Here is a 15,488-nt window from a genome sequence, read left to right as displayed (position 1 = left end):
GCCTGTTCAGAACACACAGATCCAAGATAGGGCGCAGCCCCCTGCCTTTCTTTGGGACAATGAAGTACGGGCTGCAACACCCGTTGAACATCTCGGCTGGTGGACGGGCTCGATCGCTCCCTTCGCCAGAAAGGTGGTGACCTTGGCCCAAAGTACGGGAGCATCCTAGCCTCATGCACTTCCGGTAAACACGGTACTGGGGGCGGGCGCGGCTTGGGGCCGCGCTCAGACCCAAGGCGCCATGTAGCCAGCCGCGAGCACTGGGAGAGAAGTGCGTGCACTGCAACCCAAAACCCACAGCGGCCCGGGAAAGCATGGCTGACATTTCGACGCCCGCTTCTTCCTGGGCTCGACCCCCCGAGGGAGGGAGCCCAAGGAATCGTCGGAGTCGGATGGCAGTACGTCACCCCCCGAAGCTGCAAGACCTCATCTTCACGCATCGTGTCCGAATACGTGATTGAGGAGTAAGACGGTGGGACCGTCTCCTGGGGGACGATCAGACGAGCGAGACGAGGTGCGAACGGTACGTGAGCCAGCGGCTGGCGGATTATCGCTCACAGTAATCCTCATATCACCCTCGCTGCTAGCCGTAGCGGACGGCAGGGCCGTAGTCCTGCCGTCACGGAACGGGGAGCAAACGAGGTGGTGGCTGAGTCCCGTGGGAACACAGCCACCCATGACGCAACGTCTGAATCGTCACCACCCGCAGTGCGGGCAGGACACATCCACAACGTCTGCCCTAGCGTACTGAAGCAGGCATCGTGTCCGTCCCCCTCCTCGATGAGTGTGTTGCACCCATGAGAACAGCGGGACAAGCCACGCTGGAGAAAATTGCTCTTTTAGAAAAGGAAATTTGCTCGAACACCTCCGGAACTGCCGACACACCCAGGAGAGAGTCATTGCAGGAAGGGACCGTCCGCTGCACCACGTCGTAGATTCCAGCAGAATATTGATCACTGAAGATCACTGCCTTCGGCCTCACAGGTACCGTAAGGCCACTGGGTAAGCGCTATTTTCTCAAGCGGGGGATGCGCTACAGAGACCACTTCCTACCGGAGGGAGTTTAGTGGAGATACCAACATGGTCTCACCGATGGGGAGAACTCATGGGAAGAATGTGCGGACTGAAGGAGTTAACCGCGAGGTGGAGGTCCACCTAGGGAAGGTCATGGGTTACCAAGGTGGGAACCAATCATGAGGATACATCAGACGGAACCGCCCTGCTGGGTGGTTACAACGTCCGGTAGCACTAGGTCCGGTTAGAGCTATGTTGTGGATAACTCAGTTGGTACCCGGCCTAAGGGGCAGGGCTGCTCTGCCCAGCCCGCCCGCAGGAAGTGCTTGCTTAGTGTTGGATGGAGTGCCTGTTCTTCACCCAGTGGGGGAAGAAGGGAGGCTGGTTTAGTATGCTGAACCCCTTAGGAGAAAGGGGGGAAGGTACTGTCATAGGCGTACACCCTACAGGCCCCTGCAAGACTCGAGCTGATACCAGTTTTACGCGGAGGCTGTAGGACCTTGCGAAGGTGATGGGTGTAGCCCAACCTGCAGCTCTGCAGAAGTTTGCCAGAGAGGCGCCTCGAGCCAGTGCCCACGAGGAGACTATACTCCGTGTGGAGAGAGCTCTCACCCAGTGGGCGCAGGCGATCTTAGGACAGGTACGCCGTAGTGACGGCGTCCATGATCCAGTGCGCCAATCTCTGTTTGAGACAGCCCTCCCTACTGATCTCCAAAACAGACAAAGAGCTGCTCAGAGCTCCTGTGGCTCTGCGTGCGGTCCAAGCAGAGGCGCAATGCATGTTCTGGACACAACACGGATGGGGTTGGGTCTTCCTCCCTGGTGGGGAGCGCCTGTAAGTTCACACCTGGTGTAGGGGGAGTGGTGGGAACTTTGGGCACGTAGCCGGGCCAGGGTCTCAGGATAGCTTGAGAATCACTGGGCCCGAGTTCTAGGCAATCTGTGGACACGGAGAATGCTTTTAGGTCCGTTACCCTCTTGAGCGCCATCCGGAGAGCCGTCTTCATCATGAGGTGAGAAAGAGCGGCATCTCCGAGGGGCTCCAGGACCGCATCCAGGTCGCAAGAGGGTTCGGAGCGCGGGTGAGGCAATGCCTTCTCGCACCACTTAGGAACCAATTGATCAGGTTGTGCTGTCCTAGAGACTTACCAGCAACTGGGTCGTGATGAGCGGCAATAGCGGCTAAATACACGTTCAGTGTGGAAGGGGAGAGATTACTCTCGAGTCTCTGGAAGGACAGCACGTTCCCAATCGAGCAACTCCATGGGTCTTCTCTTCGAGAAGAGCACCAGGATGAGAAGAGGCACCACTTACAGGCGTATAGCCACCTAGTGGCCAGGGCCCTAGCCTGAGTGATGGTCCTAACCGCCGCAGGGGGTAGGCCACTCAGGATCTCCAGGGGCCAGACATGGAGGTTCCAGAGGTCTGGCCTGGGATGCCATAACGTGCCCTTCCCCTGGGAAAGCAGGTCCTTCGTCAGGGGAATCGGCCAGGGGGGAGCTGTCGTCAAGAGCATTAGCTCTGAGAACCAAGTCCGGTTGGAGCAGTATGGCGCAACTAGTACACTTGATGCTCCTCTTCCCTGACCTTGCACAGGGTCTGTGCAATGAGGCTCACTGGGGGTAAGGTGTACTTCCGCTTGTCCCACGGCCAGCTGTGCGCTAGAGCATCCGTGCCGAGGGGGGCCTCGGATGGGAGTACCCTAGCAGGCAATGGGTGGTGTCCAGGGAGGTGAACAGGTCTGCCTGAGCCCGCCCAAACTGTACCCAATGAGCTGGACTGCGCGGGGGTGGAGTCGCCACTCTCCGCGAGGCGTCAACTGACGAGAGAGCGCATCGGCTGTCTGGTTTAGGTCACCTGGGATATGTGTGGCTCGCAGGGATCTGCTCACCTGCAGACTCCACAGGAGGAGGCGTCGGGCGAGTCGTGTTAGCTGCCATGAGCGAACGCCACCCTGGTGGTTGATATACGCTATGGCAGTTGTGCTGTCCGACCGGACCGGCTTGTCCTGCACGAGAGGTTGTAGCCCCTTCAGTGCAAGTTGCACATCCAACAACTCTGGGCAGTTGATATGCCTGCGCAGGCAGGGGCCCGTCCATGGCCCCGACACTGCGTGCCTGTTGCACACGGCACCCCAACCCTGCAGGGAGGCGTCTGTCGTCACCACGACGTGCCTCATGACCTGCCCAAGAGGGACCCCCATCCGTAGAAAGGTCTTTGAAGACCAAGGGGTTAGGGTGCGTCAGCAGAGAGGCGTAATCACCATCCGCCTGCTGCCGGTGTGCCATGCTCTCCAGGGAACTCGACTCTGTAGACAGTGTTGGAGCAGTCTCATGTGCATCAACCCGAGGGGTATCACCACCGCCGAGGATGCCAAGTGCCCAGGAGCCTCTGAATTTGTTTCAGGGGGACCGCTGACTACTTGAAATATTCCAGGCAGTTCAACACTGACTGAGCACTTTCTGTAGTCAGTCGCACTGTAATGGAGACAGAGTTGAGTTCCATACCAAAAAAGAGGATGCTCTGCACAGGGGAGAGCTTGCTCTTTTCTCGGTTGACCTGTGGTCCCAATCGATCAAGGTGCCGAGGCACTAGGTCCCTGTGTGTACATAACAGATCTTGCGAGTGTGTCAAAAGTCTCTCCCTGAGGGGAGTGAGGGCGGCTTCTACAATCTTCGTGAAGACTCGTGGGGACAGGGACAGACCAAAAGGGAGGACTCTGTACTAATATGCCTGACCCTCGAAAGCGAACCGTAGAAACGGGCGATGACGAGGGAGAATCGAGACATGAGAGTAAGCGTCCTTCAGGTCGATTGCCATGAATCCATCTTGACATCTGATAGATGCCAGGATGTGCTTCTGCGTGAGCATCCTGAACGGCAGCTTGAGTAGGTGCCTGTTCAGGGTAAGCAGATCTAGAGACCCCGGCTTTTTTGGGGACGATGAAGTACGGGCTGTAAAACCCATTGAACATCTCAGCTAGAGGGACGAGCATGATCGCTTCCTCTCCAGAGGGGTGGCGACCTCGGCCCAAAGCACGGGAGCATCCTAGCCTCTGACTGAGGTTGAGAGGATGCCCCGAAACTTGGGCGGGCGTCTGGGGAGTTGGTTCACGTAGACGAGACGGACTGTATCCCGTAGTCACCGTGACGGTTTGAGAAGCTCTTGTCAGGCTCCCAGGGACCGAGACAGGGAGGCTAGGGGTACGTTCTGCTTCATTGACCTCCGGGTGGTTCGATGGCTGGCAGTGCGGATCCCTCACTATGGGGGGGGGCCCGGAGAGGAGATCGGCTCTGCAGTTTTACCTGCCTGGCGATGATGTAGCACAACGCACCATCGAATGAGAGTGCTTAGGCTGATGATTATCCTCGACATTGGGTCTTGCCACAACGTCAAGTTGCCAAAAACCGTCGTGTAGAGGGTGAGAGCGGTTGTGATAATACCCAGACAATGATGTGGCACAATGCACCGTCGATTGAGACTGCTTAGGCTGCTGATTATCCTCGACATTGGGTCTCGCCGTGACGCAACGTCGAGTTGCCGAACACCGTCGTGTAGAGGGTGAGAGCGGCTGTGATAAAAACACAGAGAGAGAGAAAACTCTTAGAAGTGGGCTGTTGGGACGGGGCAGGAACTGTCCTGGATTGACCAACCAGCGATGGAATGGCTGGGGTCGGGCCCGAAGGTATTCTCGATCTCCCTGGGGTCTTCACATGAGGGCTGACAGGGTGGTGGTCTCCTCTTCGATGTCTCGAAGAGGACCAGGGCTGCAGGGAAGCAGATGGTGCACGGGATCTCGGCGGCCAGAGGGCAGTCGAATCACAGCTGGGGAGGATATACTTGATATCCTCTGTCTGCTCCTTTACTGTCGAGAACTGCAGCTCGACCGTATCACCAAACAGCCCCCCCTTGCGAGATGGGTGCGTCGAGAAAGCGGACTTTCTAGGCATTACTCAGCTGTGCAAGGTTCAGCCAGAGGTGTCTCTCCTGGACCACAAGTGTGGACATTGCCCGACCCAGGGCCTGCGCGGTCACCTTGGTCATCCGTAGAGCGAGGTCGGTGACGGCGCGGAGTTCCTGCATAAGTGCTGGGTCGGTCTTACCCTCGTGGAGCTCTCTCAGCACTTTGGCCTGATGGACCTGCAGGATGGCCATAGCGTGGAGAGAGGGGACAGCTTGGCCCGCAGCAGAGTAAGCTCTCGACACCTGAGATGCCGAAAAGCCTACGTGCTTTGGACGGGAGTCTAGGTCGAGCCCCTGGGGGACATCGACGTATTCTCTAGCTGCCCCACCATCGAGGGAAGAAAGGGCGATGGAACTAGTTGACGTGTACGTGCCGAAGGGGGGCATTCCAGGTCGTACTAAGTTCCTCATGCACTTCCGGGGGAACAAGGCACTGGGGGCGAGTGCGGCTTGGAGCTGCTCTCAAGCCCGAGGTACCGTGTATCCAGCCGTGAGCGTTGGGAGAGGCAGTGCAGTGCACCGCAACCCAATGCCGGCGGCCCGGGAAAGCATGGCTGATATTTTGACGTCCGCTTCTTCCTGAGCTCTTCCCGAGGGAGGGAGCTTCAAGGAATCGTCAGAGACAGTAAGTCACCCTCCAATGCTGCAACAGACATCTCATCATCACGTACCGTTTCCGATACGTGGTTGAGGAACAAGACGGTGGGACCCTCTCATGGGGAATGGTCAGACGAGCGAGACGAGGTACGAACGGTCCGCGAGTCAGTGGTTGATGGATTAGTGATCACATTAATCCTCATATCACCCTCGCTGCTCGCCGTTGCGGGCGGCAGGGCCGTAGTCCTGCCATCACGGAACGGGAAGCAGAGGAGGTGGTGGCTGAGTCCAGTGGGAACACAGCCACCCATGATGCAACGCCTGAATCATCAACCGCCCGCAGTGCGGGCAGGACGTATCCACAACATCTGCCCCAGCGTACTGGAAGCAGACATCGTGTCCATCCCCCTCATCAATGAGTGTGTTGCACCCACGAGAACAGCCAGTGGCTGACGGATTAGCGCTGACAGTAATCCTCATATCACCCTCGCCGTAGCGGGCGGCAGGGCCGTAGTCCTGCCGTCACGGAACGGGAAGCAGACGAGGTGGTGGCTGAGTCCCGTGGGAACACAGCCACCCATGCCACGTTGGAGAAATTTGCTCTTTTAGAGAAAAAACTCTAACACTTCTGGAACCGCCGAGACGCCCAGGGGAAGTCACCGCAGGAAGGGGCAGTCTGCTGCACCACGCGTAGAACCGGCAGTCTTGTAGTTGCTATTTGTAGCGAAGTCTGTTGGTCATGAGCGAGGGCTCCGAAGAACAAAAGGTGAATGAATGAGGTACGCCGTCTCCCTTTTATAGCCGGATATCCGGGGGCGGAGTCCGGCATGCAAATTTCATTCGCCAATTTCATTGGCCTTTTCTAAGAAGTCGGAAGCGATTGGTTCTCAGGGACGAACCCCATCTGTCGGCTCGACACAACGTCGAGAGACCGACAGAAATGGAACCAACAATACATTGTATGGGTCAAAATGATAGATTTTTCTTTCATGCCGAAAATCATTGTTAACCCCGAAGCCTTTGCAGGTAAGTTGGATGGTCGCACTCTGGGGTTGTGGAGGCAAGAAAAACGCTAAAATGCCAGAAATGAGGTGGTATTGTCACAAGTGCCAGTAGAATCCCAATGCGCAGCAGGTGTATTTACAAGTCCATATACAAAGTGCAAAATAACTATAAAATATATATATATATATATATATATTTATAAATTGGGTAAACAATCAAATTGGCCCCAACTATACAGCAGTGTCTGCTCTGTCTCACTAGAGGACTCACTCAACAAGTTCTGACACTTTCCTGCAGTAGCAGCAAACTTTCCCCTTCTTTTCCTTCTCGAAGAATGGTACTACTAGGAGCCATTTAAATAGCTCTAGCCCCTCCCATGGGCTAAACCATTGTGTCAGGTAAACAAGTTATCAAAATAAGTGTAAAATACTTCACATTGCCATACATACAAATGAAACATCGTAATATGCAAATATATTGAGATAAAGTCAACCACAATAATCCACATGAAAATAATATTTACTAACTCCCCATGTAAAAACAGTTCGTTAGACTGCCCTCCACAACTATACAGTTGGGTAGCACCTTCTAATGGTGGGAACGGAACAAATAAAAATGGCGTCTGCCATTGTTTTACATGGTTTGGAATGGAGTGATCAGTCAGTACGTAAATATATCTGTTTGAATATGTAAATGGTTGAAATATGAAACCAGAGAAATAAACCTTAACATGCAAACTTGTTGTTGTGCTTATTTCTTAACCACATTCTTCATGAATGCATAACATAAACTAATAAACATTTACTACGTCTAAAGCAGGTTTACAAAACAGATAGCTTCCAACAATAATACATCGATGGGATTACAAACATTTCTGCGTTAACTGAAGTAATTTATGTGCATATCAGAGATGTATGTAATGTGTGTATGTTGTAGCGTGTGTAAATCCAGTTTAAGACCGAGTCTATATCAAAATAAGAGTCTTGTCACAGGATCTCTGTGACAATCATTAGGATATTAAGTAAAGATAATGTTCCAAGAAGATATTTTGTAAATTTCCTACCGTAAATATATAAAAACTTTATTTTTGTGAGTGGATGCAGCAACATCTTGAACAAAAATGGAAAGAAACACACCTACAAACATGGCTTGCTGCTGCCCGTTCTTTGGGAATTACCCATACCCACTCAAGTTCGGTATCTATGTAAAGCTTAGAATTTCAGCTTTCAGGTTCATCTACTCTACACAACGTCATTACAGCGGAAAAAAACACAGAGAGCATTTAAAAAAACCTGTTTCTTATTAGCAACACTTGTTAGCTAGCCTGCTAACCTCTGATTAACAACTTTAATGGCCATTTTATCAATACTTTGATTTTTTGCACCCTCAGATTCCAGAGTTTTAACTAGTTGTATCTTGGCCAAATATTGTCCTATCTTATAACCTTCAATGGAAAGCTTTCAGATGATATATAAATCTCAATTATCCTTGACAAGAGTATTGCTCCGATATGTCTAATAAATCAAATCAAATCAAAATTCACTGAAATATTATATTTTAAAAGTAAAACTTACACATCCAAGGCCATGGTGAAGCGATCCCATCTGTAAGTGGAGATGAGATATATAAATGTTCGAATGTTACTTTTTCATATGCTGACTTTGTGATTTCGGCAAATTAAGGAAATCTTGGCAACAGATGGAATCAGTCAATAGTGGAAATGTCAAAGACAAATTGGTAACACTTGTAATAAGGTTCCCTTTCTGTAGGTCTCTCGACGTTGTGTCGAACTGACAGAATGGGGTTTGTCTTGAGAACCTACCATCTTCTGAGTATTTAGAAAAGGCCAATGAAAATTGACGAATACAATTTGCATGCCGGACTCCTCCCCGGATGTCCGGTTATAAGAGGGAAGCTGGCGTGCTCATTCATTCACCTTTTGTTCTTCAGAGCCTAAGCATCTGATGAGCGATTCACAGATCTTCACTGATCCAATCCTGCTGGAATCTACAACGTGGTGCAGCGGACGGTACCTTCCTGCAGCGACTCTCCCCTGGGTGTCTCGGCAGTTCCGGAAGTGTCTGAGCAATTTTTTTCTAAAAGAGCAAATTTCTCCAGCGTGGCATGTCCCGCTGTTCTCTTGGGTGCGACGTACTCATTGAGGAAGGGGACGGACACGATGTCTGCCTCAGGTGTTTCGGTCTCCGGCACGCTGAGGCAGCCTTTGTGGATACGTCCTGCCCGCACTGCGGGCGGATGGCGATCCAGATGTTGCGGTCATGGGTGGCTGTATTCTTTATGGATAAAGCCACCACCCCGTCTGCTACCCGATCCGTGACGACAGTGGCTACGGCCCTGCCGCCCGCTTCGGTTAGCACCGGGGGTGATATGGGGATCACTGTGAACGTTTACCCGCCAGCCGCAGGCTCACGGACCGTTCACGCCCCGTCTCGCTCGTCTGACGTTCCTCAAAAGACAGTCCTACCCCGTCTTGTTCCTCCGTCACGTACTCGGAAGTGCGTGATGAAGATGAGATGTCGATCACAGCATCGGAGGGCGACCTTTTGGCATCCGACCCCGACGATTCCTCGGAGCTCCCTCCCCCGGGGGGTCGAGCCCTGGAAGAAGCGGATGTTGAGATGTCAACCATGCTTTTCCGGGCCGCCGCGAGCATTGGGCTGCAATGCACGGCACCGCCTTTACCCCAGCACTCGCGGCTAGATACGTGGTACCTGGAGTCTGAGCGCGGCTCCAAGCCGTGCCCAGCTCCGGTCCCGTTCTTCCCGGAAGTGCATGAGGAGCTGAGTAAGACTTGGAACACGCCCCTCACAGCCCGTTCCAATCAGAAAAGCTCAGTCTTTTCCCTCGATTGTGGGGCGGCCAGAGGCTATGTCGAGATTCCCCAGGTGGAGCGTGCTGTCGCGGTGCACCTGTGGCCGCAGACAGCGGCCACCTGGAGAGCTCGGCCTAGACTCCCATCCAAGGTGTGTAAGTTTTCGGCATCGATGGTGTCGAAGGCTTACACGGCTGCGGGTCAGGCCGCCTCCTCCCTCCACGCCATAGCCATCCTGCAGGTCCACCAGGCCAAGGCGTTGAAGGAGCTCCACGAGGGTAAGACCGACTCAGCGGTAATGCAGGAACTCCGTACCACCACCGATCTTGCTCTACGGCGACTAAGGTGATGGCACGGGCCCTGGGTCGGGCGATGTCCACCATGGTGGTCCAGGAGAGGCACCTCTGGCTTAACCTTGCGCATATGCGGGACGCCGAGAAGGTTCGCTTTCTTGACGTCCCCATCTCGCAGGGTGGGCTGTTTGGTGACACCGTTGAGGATTTCTCTCAGCAGTTCTCTATGGTGAAGAAGCAGACGGAGGCCATCAAGCATATCCTGCCCCGCCGTGACTCGGCCGCCTCCAGGCCTTTGAGATCCCGAGCGGCGTCTGCTTCCCAGCAGCCCCGGCCCTCTTCGACTCCGGCTCCAGTGCCCACTTCCCAGGCTGCCTCCCGGAAAAGGACGTCGAAGAGGAAGCCGCCTCCCCATCAGCAGCCGTCGCGGAAGCAGAAGCGGCCCTGACGGAGAGACCCCAGGGAGATCGAGGCTACCATCGGGCCCGAACCCAGCCACTCCATCGCTGGGTCGGATAGGGACGGTTCCTGCCCCGTCCTACCATCAGATGGTCCCCCCTGGGGGGGAGGAATCCGTACTGATAGCCATCGAACCACCCCCCGGGGGGGCGATGAAGCAGATCAAACCTCTAGTCCCCCCTGTCTCAGTTTCTGGGAGCTTGGCTTCAGCTTCCCAGACTGTCAGGCTGGCTGAGGAAGACGATTCGTCTCGGCTACGCGACTCGTCCGCCCAAGTTCCAGGGCGTCCTTTTTACCTCAGTCAAAGGCAGGGATGCTCCCGTACTTCGGGCGGAGGTCGCTTCCCTTCTGGTGAAGGGAGCGATCGAGCCCGTCCCACCAGCCGAGATGTCCAGCGGGTTTTACAGCCCATACTTCATTGTCCCCAAGAAAGGCGGGGGTTGCGCCCTATCTTGGATCTGAGTATTCTGAATAAGCACCTACACAAGCTGCCTTTCAGTATGGTCTCCATGACAGCGTGACTGACTACAGAGCATGCCCAGTCAGTGTTACACTGCCTGAAGCACTTCAGGCAGCCAGCGGTCCCCCTGAAACAATTTCAGACGCTCCTGGGGCACATGGCATCCTCGGCGGGGGTGGTCCCCCTCGGGTTGATGCACATGCTATTGCTCCAACACTGGCTACAGAGTCGGGTTCCCTGGAGAGCGTGGCACACCAGCAGCAGGCGTATGGTCATCATGCCTCTCTGCCGGCGCACCCTGACCGCCTGGTCATCTATGGCCTTCCTACGGGCGGGGGTCCCCCTAGGGCAGGTGTCAAGACACGTCGTAGTAACGACGGATGCCTCCCTTCAGGGCTGGGGTGCCATGCGCAACAGGCACGCAGTGTCGGGGCGGTGGACGGGCCCCCGCCTGCGTTGGCATATCAACTGCCTAGAGTTGTGGGCTGTGCTACTTGCACTGAAGAGGTTCCAACCTCTCGTACAGGGCAGGCACGTGCTGGTCTGGTCGGACAGCACAGTTGCCGTGGCGTATGTCAACCACCAGGGTGGCGTTCGTTCACGGCAGCTAACACGACTCGCCCGACGCCTCCTCCTCTGGAGTCAGCAGGTGATCAGCTCCCTGCGAGCCATACACATCCTGGGCGACCTGAACCAGACAGCAGACTGGCTCTCTCATCAGTGGTCACCTCGCGGAGTGTGGCGACTCCACCCCCACATGGTTCAGCTCATATGGGAGCAGTTCGGCCAGGCGCAGGTGGACCTGTTTGCCTCCCCGGACTCCACCCATTGTCTGCTTTGGTACTCCCTGTCTGACGGTGCCCTCGGTACGGATGCCCTTGCGCACAGCTGGCCGCGGGACAAGCGGAAGTACGCCTTCCCCCCAGTGAGCCTCATTGCACAGACCCTGTGCAAGGTCAGGGAAGAGGAGCATCAAGTGCTACTAGTTGCGCCTTACTGGCCCAACCGGACTTGGTTCTCAGAGCTGATGCTTCTGACAACAACTCCCCCCTGGCCGATTCCCCTGATGAAGGACCTTCTTTCTCAGGGGAAGGGGACGTTTTGGCATCCCAGGCCAGACCTCTGGGACCTCCCTGTCTGGCCCCTGGACGGGATGAGGAGATCCTGAGCGGCCTACCCCCGGCGGTGGTAGAGACTCTCACACAGGCTAGGGCCCCCGGCCACTAGGAGACTGTATGCCTTCAAGTGGCGCCTCTTCTCGTCCTGGTGCTCTTCTCACGGAGAAGACCCACAGAGATGCTCGATCAGGTACGTACTGTCCTTTCTCCAGGAGAGACTTGAGAAGAACCTCTCCCCTTCCACACTGAAAGTGTATGTTGCCGCTATAGCCGCACATCACGATCCAGTTGCTGGTAAGTCTCTAGGACAGCACGACCTGGTCACCAGGTTCCTGAGGGGCGCGAGACGGCTGAATCCGCCTCGCCCGTGCCCCGTACCCTCTTGGGACCTCGGAGTGGTCCTGGAGGGCCTCCAGAGGCCCCCCTTTGAGCCCCTAGGAGAGGCCGATCTTTCTCGCCTGTCGATAAAGACGGCTCTCCTGGTGGTGCTCGCCTCCTTCAAGAGGGTTCATATCCTTGGCATACCGGTCGCAAGATCGCCCCTGCCCCTTAGGAGTTAGGGCACATTCCACTGGGGGTGTCGCCTCCTTGTGGGCACTGGCTCAGGGCGCCTCTCTGGCAGACATTTGCAGAGCTGTGGGTTGGGCTACGCCCAATACCTTCGCGAGGTTCTACAACCTCCGCGTAGAACCGGTGTCAGCCCGCGTCCTGCAGGGCAACAGGTAGGACCGGCAACCGTTAGGGAGAACGCCTGCGGAAGCCCTTCCCCCTCCGGGGGGAGCAGCGGCTATTCCGCCTCACTGCTTTCCCCTCGGGTAAAGAACAGGCATTCCATCCATCACTAAGCACCCTTCCAGGGGGCAGGCTGGGCAGAGCAGCGCTGCCCCCTTAGGCCGGGATACACTTGAGTTTTCCCACTTAGCTCTAACTGGACCTAGTGCTCCAGACGTGGTAACCCCCCCTCCGTGGGCTGTTCCGTCTGATGTATCCTCATGAATGGTTCCCACCTCGGCAACCCATGACCTCCCTAGGTGGACTCCCACCTCGCGGTTAACTCCTGCAGTCCACACATTTTCCCATGAGTTCTCCCCTGATGGTGAGACCATGTGGTGTCTCCACTAATTCCTCCCTATGGTAGGAAGTGGTCTCTGCAGCGTTTTTCCCCCGGGGGGAATAATGCTTACCCAGTGGCCCTTACGGTGCCGGGCGGCTTCTCGCCATTTAGAGAACTAGGTCTCCGCCCTTGACGGCCGGTGGCAGGGGCTTCCCAACTTTGTGGTAAAGCTCTGGGCCCCCTTCCTCTCCACTGGATGGTCATAATTTCGCGTTAGCGTCTACGTCTGACTCGCCCAGGCCAGTCAACGTTGCTCCGCTAGAGATTGTGACGCGGCTCAGTGCTGTGGCGTCTTACATAGGAACCCCATTCTGTCGGTTCGACACAACATCGAGAGACCGACAGAAAGGGAACGTCTTGGTTACGGATGTAACCTCGGTTCCCTGATGGAGGGAACGAGACGTTGTGTCCCTCATGCCACAACACTGGCCGCCCACCCCAGCGGTCAGGGGAGGATGCTTAAGGCTCCTCAGACCAAAGGTGAATGAATGAGCACGCCGGCTTCCCTCTTATACCCGGACATCCGGGGAGGAGACCGGCATGCAAATTTCATTCGCCAATTTTCATTGGCCTTTTCTAAATACTCAGAAGATGATAGGTTCTCAAGCCAAACCCCATTCTGTCGGTTCGACACAACGTCTCGTTCCCTCCATCAGGGAACCGAGGTTACATCTGTAACCAAGACGTTCTCTTGCCTATTATTTAATAAATTATCTAACAATAATGAGCAATTTGCATATAATGAACAAAACAGCATTTATTTATCTAATGTCAGTTAATATCTTTGTTCATTTATGTTAACAAATGTTAACAGAAACAGTGAATAATTTCAAATATGTATTAGTAAATGTCAAAATTAACATGAACTATAGGATTACTTATAAACGTTTAATTTTAACTAACATTTACAAATGGATCCTTATTGTAAAGTTACCCAAAAGCAATGAGAGCACCATTAGGAGAAAAATAGCGTGTGACTATATTGAACTTACTGTCTTCTTGCTCACAATGAGTTTCTCCACCTTCTGCACCTGAGACACATGGTCCTCATTGGTCTTAAGCTCTTTCTTTTGGATCCGTTCATAAATCCCAACCAGCATCTCACGAGGAATGTCCTCTCCATCGTCAACCCCTGTAATACACACACATGACACTTCGTTTCATTTTCCAGGGTACTTTATGTTTCATTATTTTAAATATATATAATTAATTGACATTTAACCGCTACAATTATTATTATATTATTAAAGAAGAAGAAAACCTCGTAGATTCTTGATGAAGTCCTCCAGCTTCATCTTGCGCTCAGGCTTGACATTGGGGCTGTACATGTCTGTGTTGAGAAGGATGATGGCAAACGCCAGAATGAAAATGGTATCAGGGTTTCGAAACTGACGGACCACGTCAGAGTTACAGATGCAGTAGCGCTGGCTAGATGAGAACAAACACACAGGAGATGATGATGATAACCTCTGATGAACATCTACTGAATAAAAGATTTTGTTTGTGGCTTATTTGCAGTTCCTTAGATATAAAGCTTTATAATGGTTACGAACATCATTTTAAAAGTGAAAGTGGCCGTAAAAGTTTAAGCATTGGCACAACAGTCAAAAAGAAAACAACTAGAAACACACATGTGCAGTTATAGTGTAACAAGGGTGTGTGCTCATGATGTCTGTTCTGTGATGTAAGTTTTACCACTTTAACCATAGTCCTCCCACTCAACTGTTAAAAATGTTACTGCTTCCAAATGCATTGAGACTGTGTCTGTCCCCCGAATAATAAAACAAAATAATAATTTCTGTAAAAGTCAGAGAAAAAACCTTATCGTGATTAAACCTGAAGACAATGTAATAGAGACTGTGTCTGTCACCCGAATAATAAAAACAAAATAATAATTTCGGTAAAAGTGTTTTTCAGTTTTTCTCCTGTAAAACTGCTTTGGAACAATCCACATTGTGAAAAGCGCTATATACAGGTGCTGGTCATATAATTAGAATATCATCAAAAAGTTGATTTATTTCACTAATTCCATTCAAAAAGTGAAACTTGTATATTATATTCATTCATTACACACAGACTGATATATTTCAAATGTTTTTTTCTTTTAATTTGATGATTATAACTGACAGCTAATGAAAATCCCAAATTCAGTATCTCAGAAAATTAGAATATTACTTAAGACCAATACAAAGAAAGGATTTTTAGAAATCTTGGCCAACTGAAAAGTATGAACATGAAAAGTATGAGCATGTACAGCACTCAGTACTTAGTTGGGGCTCCTTTTGCCTGAATTACTGCAGCAGTGCGGCGTGGCATGGAGTCGATCAGTCTGTGGCACTGCTCAGGTGTTATGAGAGCCCAGGTTGCTCTGATAGTGGCCTTCAGCTCTTCTGCATTGTTGGGTCTGGCATATCGCATCTTCCTCTTCACAATACTCCATAGATTTTCTATGGGGTTAAGGTCAGGCGAGTTTGCTGGACAATTAAGAACAGGGATACCATGGTCCTTAAACCAGGTACTGGTAGCTTTGGCACTGTGTGCAGGTGCCAAGTCCTGTTGGAAAATGAAATCTGCATCTCCATGATCCCTAATTTTGTTCAGTTTGCTCATTCAAGAGGGTCTTTCTGGCTAT

General features: G+C 52.8%; 1 protein-coding gene across 1 annotated transcript in view; it reads right to left on the bottom strand.

Moving 5' to 3' along the window:
- LOC130568266 (IQ motif and SEC7 domain-containing protein 1-like) overlaps positions 1-15,488 on the bottom strand; it is a 49,069-nt gene that overhangs the window by 25,204 nt on the left and 8,377 nt on the right. The window contains exons 2-4 of the mRNA XM_057357014.1: positions 14,118-14,284; positions 13,849-13,988; positions 8,154-8,183 (exon numbers count right to left, since the gene is read on the bottom strand). Of these exons, the coding sequence (XP_057212997.1) occupies positions 8,154-8,183; positions 13,849-13,988; positions 14,118-14,284 (337 nt within the window). The remainder of the gene's footprint in view (positions 1-8,153; positions 8,184-13,848; positions 13,989-14,117; positions 14,285-15,488) is intronic.

Source organism: Triplophysa rosa, linkage group LG17, assembly GCF_024868665.1.
Source record: "Triplophysa rosa linkage group LG17, Trosa_1v2, whole genome shotgun sequence".
Classification (NCBI taxonomy): Eukaryota; Metazoa; Chordata; class Actinopteri; order Cypriniformes; family Nemacheilidae; genus Triplophysa; species Triplophysa rosa.
This window is presented reverse-complemented; position numbering and strand designations above follow the sequence as displayed.